The sequence below is a fragment of the Emys orbicularis genome, chromosome 3 (genome assembly GCF_028017835.1).
Source record: "Emys orbicularis isolate rEmyOrb1 chromosome 3, rEmyOrb1.hap1, whole genome shotgun sequence".
Lineage (NCBI taxonomy): Eukaryota > Metazoa > Chordata > Testudines > Emydidae > Emys > Emys orbicularis.
This window is the reverse complement of record NC_088685.1, coordinates 50,886,122-50,902,246: the sequence shown is the minus strand read 5'-3', so window position 1 is coordinate 50,902,246 and position 16,125 is coordinate 50,886,122. Positions and strand designations below refer to the sequence as shown.

At 39.8% G+C, this 16,125-nt stretch overlaps 1 protein-coding gene across 1 annotated transcript in view; it reads right to left on the bottom strand.

Annotated features, from left to right (window-relative positions):
• Window positions 1-16,125, bottom strand: part of PRIM2 (DNA primase subunit 2) — a 271,941-nt gene that overhangs the window by 64,915 nt on the left and 190,901 nt on the right. The window contains exon 10 of the mRNA XM_065401622.1: window positions 11,874-12,059. Coding sequence (XP_065257694.1) covers window positions 11,874-12,059 — 186 coding nt within the window. The remainder of the gene's footprint in view (window positions 1-11,873; window positions 12,060-16,125) is intronic.

Here is a 16,125-nt window from a genome sequence, read left to right as displayed (position 1 = left end):
GGAAGAATATAAACTAGAAATAAGGGAAGGAAAAGAGTAACAAAGCCTGTATTTACATCACACAGATGTAAGCAGTAACAAATTAGGATACTAACTTTCATCACCAAAAATCAAGGGGAATTTTCGTCTGTCCTCAGTGAGATTATAACAAAATTTCCAATTTATCTTTGATTGTTATATTTTATAGCCAAAATTTGCAATGATTTAAGAGAAAGATACAGATACACACACACCTTTTTAAATGTCCTGGGTACCGGGTGTTTTAAAAATTGTTTTTTTTCCCTCCTTTTCTAAACTGCAACTGAAGCTCCTGCATGGTCTACAGGTAATATTATTGTGTTGTTATATTATACAAGATTGAAGATTACTTAGTGAGTAGAATCAGTTGTGCTAAGTGGACTATTCTAGCTGCCAATGTACAGAAATATTCTCCTGTACATTCACTTTCTTCCCATCTGTATTTCTGTAGCCAAATTTAATTTTCTGGGAAATATCTTAAAGTACAGCAAGGAATAACCAATCCTTAGTTTATGGATTTATCAAACTAGAATGGGTGTGCAAAATCAAGGGCTTGTCAACATGGAGGGGGGTGGGGTTTAGTCAATAGTAATGCATTAGTGAGGATTGAAAATGCTTCCACACATATGATGCTAACTCTTAAAGCACACTAGCTCCCTATTTGGTGTGAATTCTGAAGACCTCTTTCAAAGTCTACTAAGTTTGATGCAAATTGAATTAGGGCAGACTAATTTTGTGTGTATGCAATGCTGCCACACAGTACTCTGGCAGTCCTCCAACTGCTATCCCACACAGCTTTGCAGGCATCTATGACCCACCTGTCTGTTTACCTGTGTACCCTCCCCCAGATGTCCCCTCCCCCATTTGCTCCTAAATTCGAATATATCAGCATTAGAGTGCTATTACTCCAGAAACCAAACATCATATCTCAAGCAGCCACTTGGAGTCATGGCCAGATCTTTTATCTCCTCGCCATCTAGGGAGAAGCAATGGTGCAGGTAGCTCCTGTGACCAACCACTGCAATAAGAAACTGTTCATGGAAATCTCAAAGCAGATGGGTGAAAAGGGTCACAACTGGGATGGGTGAAAAGGGTCACAACTGGTTACTGTATAGAGAGCAAACAACTAAGGAAAATGTGCAGCAACCTAAATAGCAGTTCTGAAATCCAGGTATGTCCGCAATGCATCTGCGAGTCACAGATTAGATGGATTCAGTGGGAAGTGGGATGATGCCAGCAGAGTAGAATATGAGGTCATACAATTACAATACGAAACTCCTTGTTTTGGATTTTTCTAAAAAAACTGTAGGTGAAGTCATATGTGTGGATTTTGAATCTGAAATGTGCTGTGAGAGCTAACTGTTCTGGCCAACATTCCTTCTGTTAATAAAACAAAGTTGTATTTTATTTATTGTAGATCATATAATGGCTGCCTCATCTGTTTAATGCTATGTTATCACTGCACTTTCAGGAGGACATCTGATGAAAAAATTGCACCTGAATTTTGCATTTTCTGAAGGATCTAGTGTAAAATTAAAACAGAGACTAGATTGCTGCGAATGTAATGAGATTGCCTTATATTGTTTCTCAAAGCTCTTGTATTACCTGAATGAGTTTTTCTAAAATATGTTTCAATATTTTTTGGTAATGGCATAGGTCCCCTTATGATGCAGAAAAAGGTAACCCAGTAGGACTAATCCAGAAGTGATCTCCCATCCTGTACAATAATGTTCAGTTGCCTTTTCCTATATACAAATGTGATTAATTATGCAAAATTAAAACGAAGAGAAGGGAGAAAATGAAGACGATGAGGAGTAGCTAATTTAAATACCCCAACAGGGAGGGAAGACTTAAAAATTCCCTCACCCAAAAGTAGACTCTTCAAAAGGGAGGGTGAGGGATAATGGAGAGAAGGCAGGGCAATACCAATACCCCTAAGTTTGAGACAGGCTAACAGCTAATACCTACTTCTGAATACCCAGAGTGACAAATCCTCTGAAGACCATGAGTTCCAAATAAAACAATATCTTAAACACTTCTGGACAAACATCACCATAGCCAAATTTACTGTTCTTTGGAATTACTCTGGCAAGTAACTTTTACCATCACAAGACTAATATCAACCACAGCACAAGGTGGTTAAATAAAAGCATTCAAAAAGCCCTAATTCCAAAAGTACGAGTGTTTCTATATCAAAATCTGGCCATGATAAACCAGATGAGCCTGAGAAAGAATACAATGTATCTGTGTATTGCACTATACTCTATGTATTTTGTGTTTAAATTCAGCCCAAGTTAGCCCAACACAATTCAGAACGATAAAACCGTGACTTAAATGAAAGACACTATGCTCTGACTTTGCTAGAAATTCCAGATTTATATTTATTTTAAGAAAATAATTTAACAAATACATTCTAAGCTAAATAATATTTTGAAAGGATATTTTTAAAGGTTTAAAACAAGAGTTTAATAAATGTTCTCTCTTGTACACAGGGTTGAGTGTTTTCCGCTTAGGCAGACATGTAAATTCCAGTTACAATGAAACAAAACTGCATAAAACAAAACAGCTACCATGATTAATTTAAAAATTCACTTTCATCATTTAGTTTGTAATTTAGATATATTCACAGGAATTTGAGACACTTTAGTAGAGTGCAGAAATTCAAGGAATTCAAAGAAAATTGCTAGATAGGCTTCACTCAGACATACACTATCCTCAAGTCTAGCAGAACTAAAGCTAATTAGACACTAACAAGCACAAATGGTCTACACACATTCACAGTGCCAGCTATGTGTTATTACTGAAAAGGGAAATAAAAGGTCCATACGAATATTTTTTTCAGTTCTGTTCTAGTTCTTATAAATTGCCCATCAATGTAGTGTATCTGAATGTTTTTTGAGGAATATATAGACGTATGGTCATTCTGAAGAGATCTCCTCCTCCAATGCTGGTATCAATGTCTCATTCTTTTCATCCTCCTACTCTTTTCTTAGCACCTTTTTCCACACACAGAAATTCTGCATCTCTGTCCTGGTTCACAAACCCACCCCAAATCCATGTTCAAGTTCCCCCTTCATTATCTCCCCTTCCTTGAAGTCAACAAAAAGTGAACCAAAACATACACACACAAATTTATCAAGTTACTCCTTCCTTTGAATTTCCAGTGTATTTCATCTTCTCCAGATAACTGCTTACAGCCCTTTAAACATCTGATCACTACTAACTTTTTAATGAAACAAACAAAAGAGGCAGTTACCACTTCTGCCATTTCCACATTTTCTGTTATTGTCTCCTCCACCCCACCCCACTCTCATCATTGACTAATGGGCCGACCCTGCCCTTACTCTACTTCTTGCTTCTAATGTACTTTTTCTTTGTAGTCAACTTCAGCTATTACTAGGGGGTGATTTTCTTTTTGTTATGATCTCATGGGAGATGAGACAGGTGCATTAATTCTTATCATAATAGATATTGGGGAGATATCTCAGGGCGTGGAGGGGAGAATTTGTATTTTCTCCCTAGCATTTTTAATCAGACTCTCTTTGGAATTACAGTAGTTTTTTAAATTAACGAAACAAATGTAAATAACCCTTGAGGTAAAAAGGAGGTGCTAAATTCCCATTTTGCAGTCTTTGACTTAATGAAAAGGAGGGGGCGGAAATGGGTCATCTATTGACAAATGTGACAGCTGAGTCTACTGTGATTTCTTACAGACCTTTGGAAATAGTAAGAAAACTCTCTTTCTTCAAGGTCACCTACACAGTTTCGCTTGGCAACACACAGCACAGTATGACTGGGTAAGGAGGCAGTTACTACTTCTAATTCAGTTGCTGCACCTTTGCTATCTCTGAGAAATTAGCTCCCTTGCTACATAGGCAATGGAATTTTGTTTTGAGCCTTTTGACAGAAAACCAAGGTGTACTGTTATACATTTGAAAGTAGAAATAGAGTGGAATTAATGGAAATATGTAGATGAAGTGAGGAAAAAGCTGAATTAGGCCTCAATCCTGGAAAAGCCTCCATGTAGGTGGACCTCTGCACCCAAACAGATCTCTATTAATTTCAGCAGGACTCCAGACAGGTAGTGCCGAAGTCTGACTGAACACAGGTTGCAGGTTCTGGACTTTAGAGTAAAAGCAATTCAGTAGTAGTGAAAACTCTATGTCAAAAAACAAAGTTCTGCTATGGCCAGGGAAATAGCTTCATTTTGGTGTTACTTTGCAAGCTTCGTGTTTGAAAAATAAGTGATGCCCTGAAGAAAGGGCCTGAACAGATTCTGGGATTAGTGTTTAATCATTCCTGGATTGGGGAAACAAGCAACAGACCCATAGATCTAATAAAAGATTATTCCTTTCACTCCCTATTCCCACAAAAATAATCATAGATTGGTAGATCAGATTACAGAAAGAAGATTGGTAGATCATACTGTAGAAAAAAGATCTGCTGAAGTTAATTTCTCAGGAAATGTATTGGGTAATCCAAATATTTTAGATAACCAGAAGGGAGGATCAAAATTATATTAAAAAATAATTAAAATGAACACAAAAGTGTGTTTCTCTCATCCGGATTTCCCAGGAAATCGCCAATTCCTGATATTGACTGTGAAGGAGTGAGTTTTCAGCCTTTGAGCTCACAATGTAACACCAAAATGAAGCTACTCCCCTGACCAAAGCAAGCTGCTAGGACCCAAAGTTCCTTTGCTTTTCTCCCCTCTGCTCCAAGGAATGCCACAGAAGCCAACCTCTTTCCTGCAGCTCTTCTAGCCTTATAGAGGAATCAGCGGAGCCCTTCCCAGCTGGGTCTAATAATACCCTCTACCAGGGCCAAATACCTGCTTCTAAAAAGGGTCTTTGCCTACAAGCAAAGCTAGCTGGTCCTAGGCCCTCTAGCTCTTAAAGGGGCAGACAACTGTTACACACATCGCCCCCTAAAACCTTGCCTGGCCCCATAGCAAGTTCTACTGTCTATACCCTTCACCGTAGCACAGTCTTTTCCTTTTTAAGGCAGTCACCTCCACTTCCAGGGTCTCCTACTTCTCATCCTTCTCTGCCATACACTTGCTCTGTAGAAGGATTTCAGTATGAAACTTCATCGCTTCCTCCTCGGGTATCAACTGCTTCTGCTCAAAAACTGCCTTCCCACAGACCAGCTCGTTTCCTCTGTATAACTTGAGCCAAAACCACCTTGTTACAAGAACTATAGATTTCACACTTACTAGATCTATCAAAGGTTCAAAGTAGAAAACTACTAAAGTTCATAGTAGGAAAGTTCTGATGCTTAAATCTGAATTAATCACTAAAGATTGCATCACTTTTGTACAGTTGCAAAGCTTTGCTTTGTTAATCATATTTATTTTATGATTATGTTTATTCAGAAGAATTATTGTTTTCTTATCAAACTACTAGGGAATGTCTGTCTTAAAGTTCTGAAGGTGAATCATCTGCAAAATTTACTGACTCCACATTTCCTACATTCTTATTTTCTAGATTGGTTGAATTTTTTATATTTATTCATAACAGAGTCCCAAATAAACAGGTTTCTTATAAAAAATGACCTGATATAATAGATTGTTTTATGTTCCTTAAATCCCAAATTTCTCTTGGGCAATTGAATACTTATGGCAGATTTTTTTAAAATAAACTTAGGAATTTTCTATTTATACTATCATATTTATTTCTTAGAACCCACTTCTTTCAGTTATAATTAAGTTAATAATAAAAAATCTTTCAATTAGACTCAAGTGAATGAAAGAAAGTAAAAGCAGATGCACATATTTCAAAATAATCAACTGTAAATATGTGCATAAGAATACCCAAAAAAGAGAACCTTATTCTTTAAGGATTCTTTGCACAATGTTGAACTGTAGATTAAATATACTTTGCTTTTAACACAATGCTAAAAAAAATGCCATGGTTTTCTACAAAATAAAAGGATTTGGTCTTCCTCAATCATGTGCACAGCTGGAGACATCATAAAACCTCTTCTGTACAATTTACTTGGTAAATGTTCCATGTACTAGAAATGATCTTTCCTTAATAAAAAAAAAAAAAAAAAAAGAGCTTGAGCTTTTTTCATACTATAGTACAGTGAACAGCATGAGCAGAAAGAATATATTTTCTAATTAGAACTTATGTGGCAAAGGGAAAGAGGAATCTTGGACAACAAAGTTAAAGCCACTGTGATAGGTTGTATATTAAAAATTATCTATCTGTATCAAAAACTTGATTCCAGACTATTTGCTAAAGGAATAAATATTGCCCCAAAGAAATGGATTTAATTTTCAATCGTTTCTTTGTTCTTTGATATCTCATCTTCCTTCAAGTCTCTGCTGCTGTCATTCAGAGAGTGATCATATAGCTACATCTGAAAACAATGAAAGCATAGTAATAACTATTTCCCACTATAAAGTATGTTGTCTAACTGAAAACAAAAATCCTCATTTTAAAATTGTTCTATATATTTTGCTCTTATTTCATTACATGGTCAGCATCCATAGTTCCCTTTGTATCAAAGGGGTAGCCGTGTTAGTCTGGATCTGTAAAAGCAGCAAAGGGTCCTGTGCACCTTATAGACTAACAGATGTATAGGAGCATGAGCTTTCGTGGGTGAATACGGGTGGCATCCGAAGAAGTGGGTATTCACCCACGAAAGCTCATGCTCCTATATGTCTGTTAGTCTATAAGGTGCCACAGGACTCTTTGCTGCTTTTATACTTCCCTTTGATATCCTACTTCCTGAACTATTTTATAAACAGAGCAGACATTTAATTCTCACTTTTCTTTTAAAAACAAGGACCTGACAAAGTTATTCATCAAGACTCAAACATCAAATAACAAGAACAAAATGTGCGAGAATCTATTTGAGTGAGCATTTTTATTCAGAATAAGGTTTATATATAAACACTATGTTAAAAGAACATTAGATTGCAAAATCAACCACTCAAAAGGTAGGAAATGCCATAATTAAAGTTATCTGTGCAACCTTAATTCGGCTTCCTGGTGAATATGCATTATGCTAAAGTCTTTAATAACATGATCACATACTATTTTTTTCCACAGGACCCTTGCCTCACTCAGTGCACAGGGCAGACAGTGCTCACTGAATGTGTAGCTATTCAATATTTCTTTTTATCCCCGTCATTCAAAGTATGGCCCCATGCATTATTTACCACACACCATCCAAACTCTGCTCTGAATACAGAATTATTAATTTCCTCATGGACTTCGCTATGGTGCTGTCATCATAGAATCTTTAAAACATGAATGAATTTATTTTTCACAGCCCTATGAGAAGAGATACTATTATTATCCCAATTTTACACATAGAGAACTGAGACACAGAGATTAAGGCCAAACATGTTAAAAGTGGGTGCCCAATTAGAGATGCCTAGGGCCTGATTTTTCAGGTATTTAGCATTACATAGAACTTTATAGGTGAAGAGCACAACTCCCAGTAATTTCAGTTGCAGCTGTGAATGCTCAGCACCTCTACAAATCAGACCCCTTGTGTCTCATGTTTTGTATCTGGAAAATGAGGACACCAGTGAAAACAGTGGCCCCACCTGTGAAAATTTTGGTTTACCTGACTTGCCCAGCATCATACAGGAACTGTGTGGCACAGGCAGAGATAAAATCAATTTCGACAGGGCTGCATTCAACATTATCCACAAAACCATCCTTCTTGCAGTTCCCTGCCTCTTTTACCACACGCCTTCCAACTTCTGCAACAAATGAGGCAGGGGTCTTCTAGACAACCTCATTAAACCCAAATTTAGTCCCTAGGCCCTGACCAACCTGTGCACTGATTATGGCAGGGATACTGTGGGGAAAAACTAGCATGTGATAGGTTAATTAAATGCATGCATCACAATACATGTCCACTAAGGGACCAAATTAAGATTGCACAGGCAATCTCAATTCTGGCATTTCCTAACTTTTGAGCAGTTGACTTTGCAAGCTTAGTGTTCTTTTAACTTAGGTGTTTTAGGATGTAATTTCCTAAGTTTTTTAAAAATTGACATTGAAAAATCAAAAATTTCATACTGTTATTATTTCCCAGATGGGTCATCAGCAGAGTTGCAATCTTTAGATCCACAGCACAGTCCTCTATTACTTGAGCTAACAGAATAACTGTAGCACTACAGGGGGATGGATGAAAGACACTTTACCAGTGAGTATCTCCGTTATTTGCTAGACAGAAGAGATAGGAAACAAAGGGTAGAAATAAATGGTCAGTTTTCAGAATGGAGAGAGGAAAATAGTGGAGTCCCCCTGGGTCTGTACTGGAACCAGTACTGTTCAACATATTAATAAATAATCTGGAAAAAGGAGTAAACAGTGAGGTGGCAAAATTTGCAGATGAAACAAAACTACTCAAGATAGTTAAGTCCAAATCAGACTTGGAAGAGTTACAAAGGGATCTCACAAAACGGAGTGACTGGGCACCAAAATGGCAGATGAAATTGAATGTTGATAAATGCAAAGTAATGCAAATTGGAAAACATAATCCTAACTATACATACGAAATGATGGGGATCTAACTTAATTGTTACCACTCAAGAAAGAGATCTTGGAATCACAGTGGATAGTTGTCTGAAAATATTCACTCAAAGTACAGCGGCAGTCAAAAAAGCTAATAGACTCTTAGGAGGCATTAAGAAAGGGATAGATAATAAGACAGAAAATATCATAATGACACTATATAAATCCATGATACGCCCACATCTGGAATACGGTGTGCAGTTCTGGTCACTCCATTTCAAAAAAGATATATTAGAAATGGAAAAGGTACACAGAAGAGCAAAAAAAAATAATTAGGGGAATGGAACACCTTCCGTCTGAAGAGAGATTAAAAAGACTGGATCTTTTCAACTTGGAAAAGAGACGATATAGAGGGGATATGATAGACTATAACATCGTGAATTCTGTGGAGTGAGTGGAAAAGGAAGTGGTATTTAATCCTTCACATTACACAAGAACCAATAACATTAATAGACAGCATATTTAAAACAAACAAAAGGAAATACTTCTTCACACAATGTATAGTCAACCTGTGGAACTTGTTGCCAGGGGATGGTCTGAAGGCCAAAACTATAATGGGGTTCAAAAAAGAATTAGATAAGTTCATGAAGGATAGGTCCATCAAGGGCTATTAGCTAAGATCATCAGGGATGCAACTCCATGCTCTGGGTGTCCCTGGCCTGTGATTGCCAGAAGCTGGGAGTGGATGATAGGGGATGGATCACTTGATTGCCTGTTCTGTTCAATCCCTCTGAAGTACCTAGCATTGACCACTGTCAGAAGACAGGATACTGGGCTAGATGGACCATGGCCAGACCCACAATGGCCATTCTTATGTTCTTGTGTTCCACTGGCTCCCCCTTCTCTATTGCATGATATTTACGTTATCTGTCGTCACTTATAAGGCTCTACCCCATCCTACTTATTTCTTATTCACTATCAGAATGTCAACTCCCAATGATAGCCCCATGATGCCAGCCTCCATCACCCACTTACTAAGTTTTCAAACAAGCATTCCTTCATGCTTTCTCCCATGCTGCCCCTCGTGGGGCAGCTTTCTGTAAATATCCACAAAACTAGCATGTTATCCTACTTAAACCTCTCTTTCCTATGACACCTAGAAAACACTTAACAGCAGCTAGGCCCTTGGTTCCTCTGCCTATCATTCTGACCAAAACTGTCTCATTGTTTCCTTTTCTTCCCCCATCTGTCTATATGCATGTGTTGCTTCTTATCTTATACTTAGATTGTAAGCTCTTGGGGGCAGTGACACCATCCTAGCCACCATGGATGTAGAGGCTCTCTACACAAACATCCCACACACAGATGGAATACAAGCTGTCAGGAACAGTATCCCTGATGATGACACAGCACAACTTATTGCTGAGCTCTGTGACTTTATCCTCACGCACAATTATTTCAAATTTGGTGACAATATATACCTCCAGACCAGTGGCACCGCTATGGGCACCCGCATGGCCCCACAATATACCAACATTTTTATGGCTGACCTGGAACAACGCTTCCTCAGCTCTCGTCCACTCACACCCCTTCTCTACCTACGCTACATTGATGACATCTTCATCATCTGGACCCATGGGAAGGAGACCCTGGAAGAATTCCACCATGATTTCAACAGCTTCCACCCCACCATCAACCTCAGCCTGGACCAATCTACACAGGAGGTCCACTTCCTAGACACCACCGTACAAATAAGCGATGGCCACGTTAACACCACCCTATACCGAAAACCCACCGACCGCTACACCTACCTTCATGCCTCCAGCTTCCACCCCAGACACACCACACGATCCATCGTCTACAGCCAAGCACTGAGGTACAATCGCATCTGCTCCAACCCCTCAGACAGAGACCAACACCTACAAGATCTTCACCAAGCATTCTCAAAACTACGATGCCCACACAAGGAAATAAAGAAACAAATCAACAGAGCCAGACGTGTACCCAGAAGCCTCCTGCTACAAGACAGGCCCCAAAAAGAAACCAACAGAACTCCACTGGCCATCACCTACAGTCCTCAGCTTAAACCTCTCCAACGCATCATCAGTGCTCTACAACCCATCCTGGACAATGATCCCTCACTTTCACAGACCTTGGGAGGCAGGCCAGTCCTCGCCCACAGACAACCCGCCAACCTTAAGCATATTCTCACCAGCAACCACGCACCGCACCATAACAACTCTAACTCAGGAACCAACCCATGCAACAAACCTCGATGCCAACTCTGCCCACATATCTACACCAGCAACACCATCACAGGACCTAACCAGATCAGCTACAACATCACCGGCTCATTCACCTGCATGTCCACCAATGTTATATATGCCATCATATGCCAGCAATGCCCCTCTGCTATGTACATTGGCCAAACTGGACAGTCACTACGCAAGAGGATAAATGGACACAAGTCAGATATCAGGAATGGCAATATACAAAAACCTGTAGGAGAACACTTCAACCTCCCTGGCCACACAATAGCAGATGTAAAAGTAGCCATCTTACAGCAAAAAAACTTCAGGACCAGACTCCAAAGAGAAACTGCTGAGCTCCAGTTCATTTGCAAATTTGACACCATCAGATCAGGATTAAACAAAGACTGTGAATGGCTATCCAACTACAGAAGCAGTTTCTCCTCCCTTGGTGTTCACACCTCAACTGCTAGCAGAGCACCTCACCCTCCCTGATTGAACTAACCTCGTTATCTCCATACTGATTTATACCTGCCTCTGGAGATTTCCATTACTTGCATCTGAAGAAGTGAGGTTCTTACCCACGAAAGCTTATGCTCCCAATACTTCTGTTAGTCTTAAAGGTGCCACAGGACCCTCTGTATCTTTTTGTATGACATCTAGCACAATGGGGTCTTGGTCTATGACTAAGACTCTTAGGCATTATGAGAATACAAATAATAATAATGACTATTACAAAGTTTCAGCTAGTACAAAATATGGCAACTTTCCTGCCATTTCATTTCCTGAACTGCACTGGCTTTCCAGCTGCTTAGTGGTGCAATACAACATGCCAGTTCTAACCAATAAAGCTCTATTTGGTTTAGAACATGGCTTTCCGTGGAATTGCCTCTCTTTTCCCATGCCTCATTGCAATGGTTGAGACAAACAAAGATAACGACATTCTGTTAAAAAGCAAAATTGTACCCAAAAAGAGAAAAGGACTTAGAAAGGTGCATTATCCTAGTTTTTACACTAATGTTTAGTATAATAGTTTCCAGTTAATAATGAAGTGTGGTATGAAGCACAGAGTATATTATTAAGAAATCCCTGCATTTTGATCTTTAGCCTTGTTTTTAAAACTTACCTTGTCTGCATCCACTTTTCCTTTAATAAATTCAGACTTCCAGAATTGCAAAGCTTGTTCCAGTGTTAAGCCAATGCCCTTTAAGAACAGTCCATATTGCATACGGCCTCCGTGACGGAGATGGTGGTTATCACGCAGGGCTTTGTGCAACTGTCTCATGCAAAGAGGAAATGATTTAACAGAAAGCTGCAAGAATAAGAAAATATGTATGTAAGACAGACTGGCCATTTAAGTGGTAGGATATATGTTTATTGGGATTACTAATTAACTCCACTTGGAAAGGCCGATGGCTGTGGGAAATAAAATGCACTGGATTGCAGATTATTCAAATATGTCCTTGACCCTTTAAATCCAATAAGTCTTCCAAGGACAAAAACAAAAATAGAGTAACACAAGTGGAAAGCTACTAGGTAACAAAAGTGTATTTGATAATTTTCTTTCTTACAGAAAAAAAACCCTGCAGAATCATTACAATGGGTCTTACGCCTGCTTGTAGCTCCTTGGAGGATTGTACCCCAAAGCAAATGAAGGAGTGTATGACAGTTTAAGCATCAAAGAGTCACAGAATCTAAGGCCAGAAGAGAGCACCAGGTCATCTAGTCTGACCTCCTATTAACACAAGCTACCATCACTCAGCACCAGCACACTAAACCCAACTGAAATTAGATCAAAGTATTACAAGCCCACAGGAAACTAAACTACTATGTGCCACAGACAGATAACAGGTGCTCCAATACACGAGGACCCTGCAATGGTAGAGAATTGATTACATGCAATATACCCACATATTTCCAGCAAGCGACATGCATCCCATGCTACAGAAGAAGACAAAAAAACCCACATGATCACTGCCAATCTGACCTGGGGTAAAATTCCTTCCCGACACCACACATAGGAATCAGTTAGACCCTGAGCATGTGAGCAACAATAAGCCAGCAAAGCACCTGAGCGAGAGAGAATGCTCAGTACCACCTAAAGCACTGGCCCTCCCTGCCCAGTATCACATCTCCCAATGTGGCCATCTCTGATTCTTCAAAGGAAGATGACAAAAAACTACACACAGAATCCCTCCATGATCATTGCAGGTGGCCAGCTGAAGCCCTGAAGCATGAGATTGCAAGAACATCAGACATAAACCAGAAGGCAGCCTTCTGGCTCCCACCATCAAAAACCCACCATACAATCCCACTCATAAATTTGTCCAGCTTTCTCTTAAAACTAATTAAATTTGCCCCCACAATTTCTATTGGGAGGCTCTTTTAGAACCTCAATCCTCTGATGGTTAGAACCCTTCTTCTAATTTTCAGATTGAATTTATTCATGGGTAGTTTATACCCATTTATTCTTGTGCCAACATTGTCTAGCATTCCCCAGAAATATAACCGTGTGACAGGTGGGTTGGATCTAGGGACTTTCCTGCTAGAAGAAAGGAAATTTTCAGGTAAGATAAAAAATGTTCTTATTCTCCTTTGCAGGGAAAAAATAATAATAATAATATATGGAGATATACCTATATCATAGAACTGGAAGGGACCTTGAAAGGTCATTGAGTCCAGTCCCCTGCCTTCACTAGCAGGACCAAGTACTGTCCCTGACAGTTTTGTTTGGGGTTTTTTGCCCCAGATCCCTAAATGGCCCCCTCAAGGATTGAGCTCACAACCCTAGGTTTAGCAGGCCAATGCTGAAACCACTGAGCTATCCCTCCCCCTGCCCACAAATCCATTACAATGGGTTGTTCAATAGCAGTGTGTCACCAGGAAGAGGGGTCAGAGAGACCGAGGGAGAAGAAAGATCTTTTAAAATAAATATATCAGTTACTGGGTGAGCATAGAATGTAAATCCTTTCCTCCCATGACAAAGACTGAGATGATCTGCACATTTAACTTGTAAAACATAATAAAGGTATGCAAAAACATGACCAGGTGGCTACCCTACATCTCTCTTTGTATGTTGGTATAATCCTTCAGGTCATGAAACTTTCATGGCTCTGAATGAAAGAGCACAACAGTTCAAGGGGGAAAAAACTGTCTCTCTGAAAGCTTCTGAAACTACTTTAGTAACTGAAGCCTTAGCAGTAGATGTAGGGTGGGTTTTTTTATTTTTAATTTATGATGGGGGTTTTAGTCCAACAGAGCTAGAGCTTTCCTGAACTGGATACTGTATTCAGTGTTGATTTGTATAGTACTTCTTACATCAAGAGTATGCCAGAGTTGGAGGTTTTTGCAGGTGGACAAAAAAGGTGGAAACAAAATAATTTCTTCTAACAAGGTTTTATCTTGGGAATAAAGGTTGTGTTAACGCTTAGCACAATTTTCCCTTCATGAGGGTTGCAGTACTGCTGCAAGACAGAAAATCTATGGGCACTTGTGACAAGGGATCAAAGAAACACTTAGGGAAGGCATTTAATACAAAATCTATTTCCCAGGAGGGAGTTTTCCTCATTCATGTGGATTTGAGAAGTACAGCAGCTGTAAGAAATTTTCTTGCATCTAGATAAGAGGACAATCCTGCATCAGCTTGCTGTCTCTAGTGAGAAAAGACTACCACTTGAATTTTACAGTGGTAAGTTTTAGGCCCATTTTAACACTTTTCTGTAGGAACTCTGGAAAAAAATTGCTTTGCCTTTGCATTGACTGGATCCATCCCTACTACTTACACTATGTCCTACAAACATAGATTAGCCCCTTGAAGATGCCCCATTTGTAGAATACTTTCTCAAAGCTAAAAGAAAGTGTATTATAAACACATCTGATTATCTTATTTCAATTGATACCGCTCAGATATCATGTAATTTGTTTAACTTCTTCTGCGGTTGGGTGCAGTTTTGTCCTCAGGAGCAGATCCTTGTGTAGAGAATACATAGCTGAGTGGTTGCTGCCTGAATTAGGCCATGTCTATACTTACGGCTAGATCGGCACTGCTGTGATCGATGCAGAGGTGTAGATTTAGTGGGTCTGGTGAAGACCCGCTAAGTCGATGGCAGAGCACTCTTCCGTCGACTTCAGTACTTCAGCTCACCGAGAAGAGTAAGGTAAGTTGGTGGGAGAGCGTTTCCCATTGACACAGCATGGTGTAGACCCTGCTGTAAGCCGATCTAAGTTACATCGACTGAAGTAGCGTAACTTAGGTCGACTTCCAGCTGTAGTGTGGACCAACCCTTAGATACGAGAACCAGGACCTCCTTAGGCAACGTGGGAATACTTGTCTCTCTTGTGTGTGTGCATTGCTCTGTCCATTCAGGAACGAATCGTGAGCAGTAAAAAACAATGACAATCATATTTTTGGCCAGGGGAATTATTACTCTGGAATAAGACTTTGGTTTCTCTGCAGGGTTCTGGATGCAAAAAGGTCCATTGACAGGTGTGCAACTCAGGACCCAACTCTCCATTCAAAGACCTTGGGCTGTAGACTCCATTCTCCTGGATTATCCTTTGTTCTCTTCACCAGCTGCTATGATGTTTATTTCCTCTCTGCATGCAGTGTTTGAGAAAACACATTTGTTTTTCTTCCTTTTCACTGAGGAATAAAGAAAATTAGATGCGCATAGCCAGAATGAGAATCTAGTGCAGGGATCAGCAACCTTTGGCACGCGGCCCATCAGGGAAATCCGCTGGCGGGCCAGGACAGTTTGTTTACCTGCAGCCTCCGCAAGTTCGGCCAATCACAGCTCCCACTGGCCGCAGTTCGCCATTCCAGGCCAATGGGGACTGCGGGAAGCAGCGCGGGCTGAAGGACGTGCTGGCTCTTTAAGCTGGCACAGATTTTCTCCACAAACCCTCCGTGATTCTAACTTGGCCTTATGAGTACCTCTTGGCAATGGGACAAAGGAGAACAGGAATAATAAGAAACTTCTGGAGAAGACATATGGAATCTCACTGACAACAGTATGTTGGTGAAGAGACCTTCATTCCGCTTCAAGACATCAAAGCCAAGATAGATTCACTGAAGAATGGATGACATTGTGCCCTTTGGCCACCAGCTTCTGAATCCTGCCCTCTGATAGGAACAAAATTTCTGTGAAGACTGATATCTATAACTCCCAGAAGTAATATCAGCTGCATAACATCACTTAGGTCTTAGTGGAGTTGTCCAATCCACGTTATTCCAGAACGGAATCTGGGCTAAGTGATGGCTGTTTTGTGGGCCATTTCCAGGAGCAGTGCTCTGATGAGCAGGTTGTTTTGTGTGAACCCTTTTCTACCAGAGGAAAATACTTTTACTAGCACTTTAGTTAACATCCTTAGAGAGACAG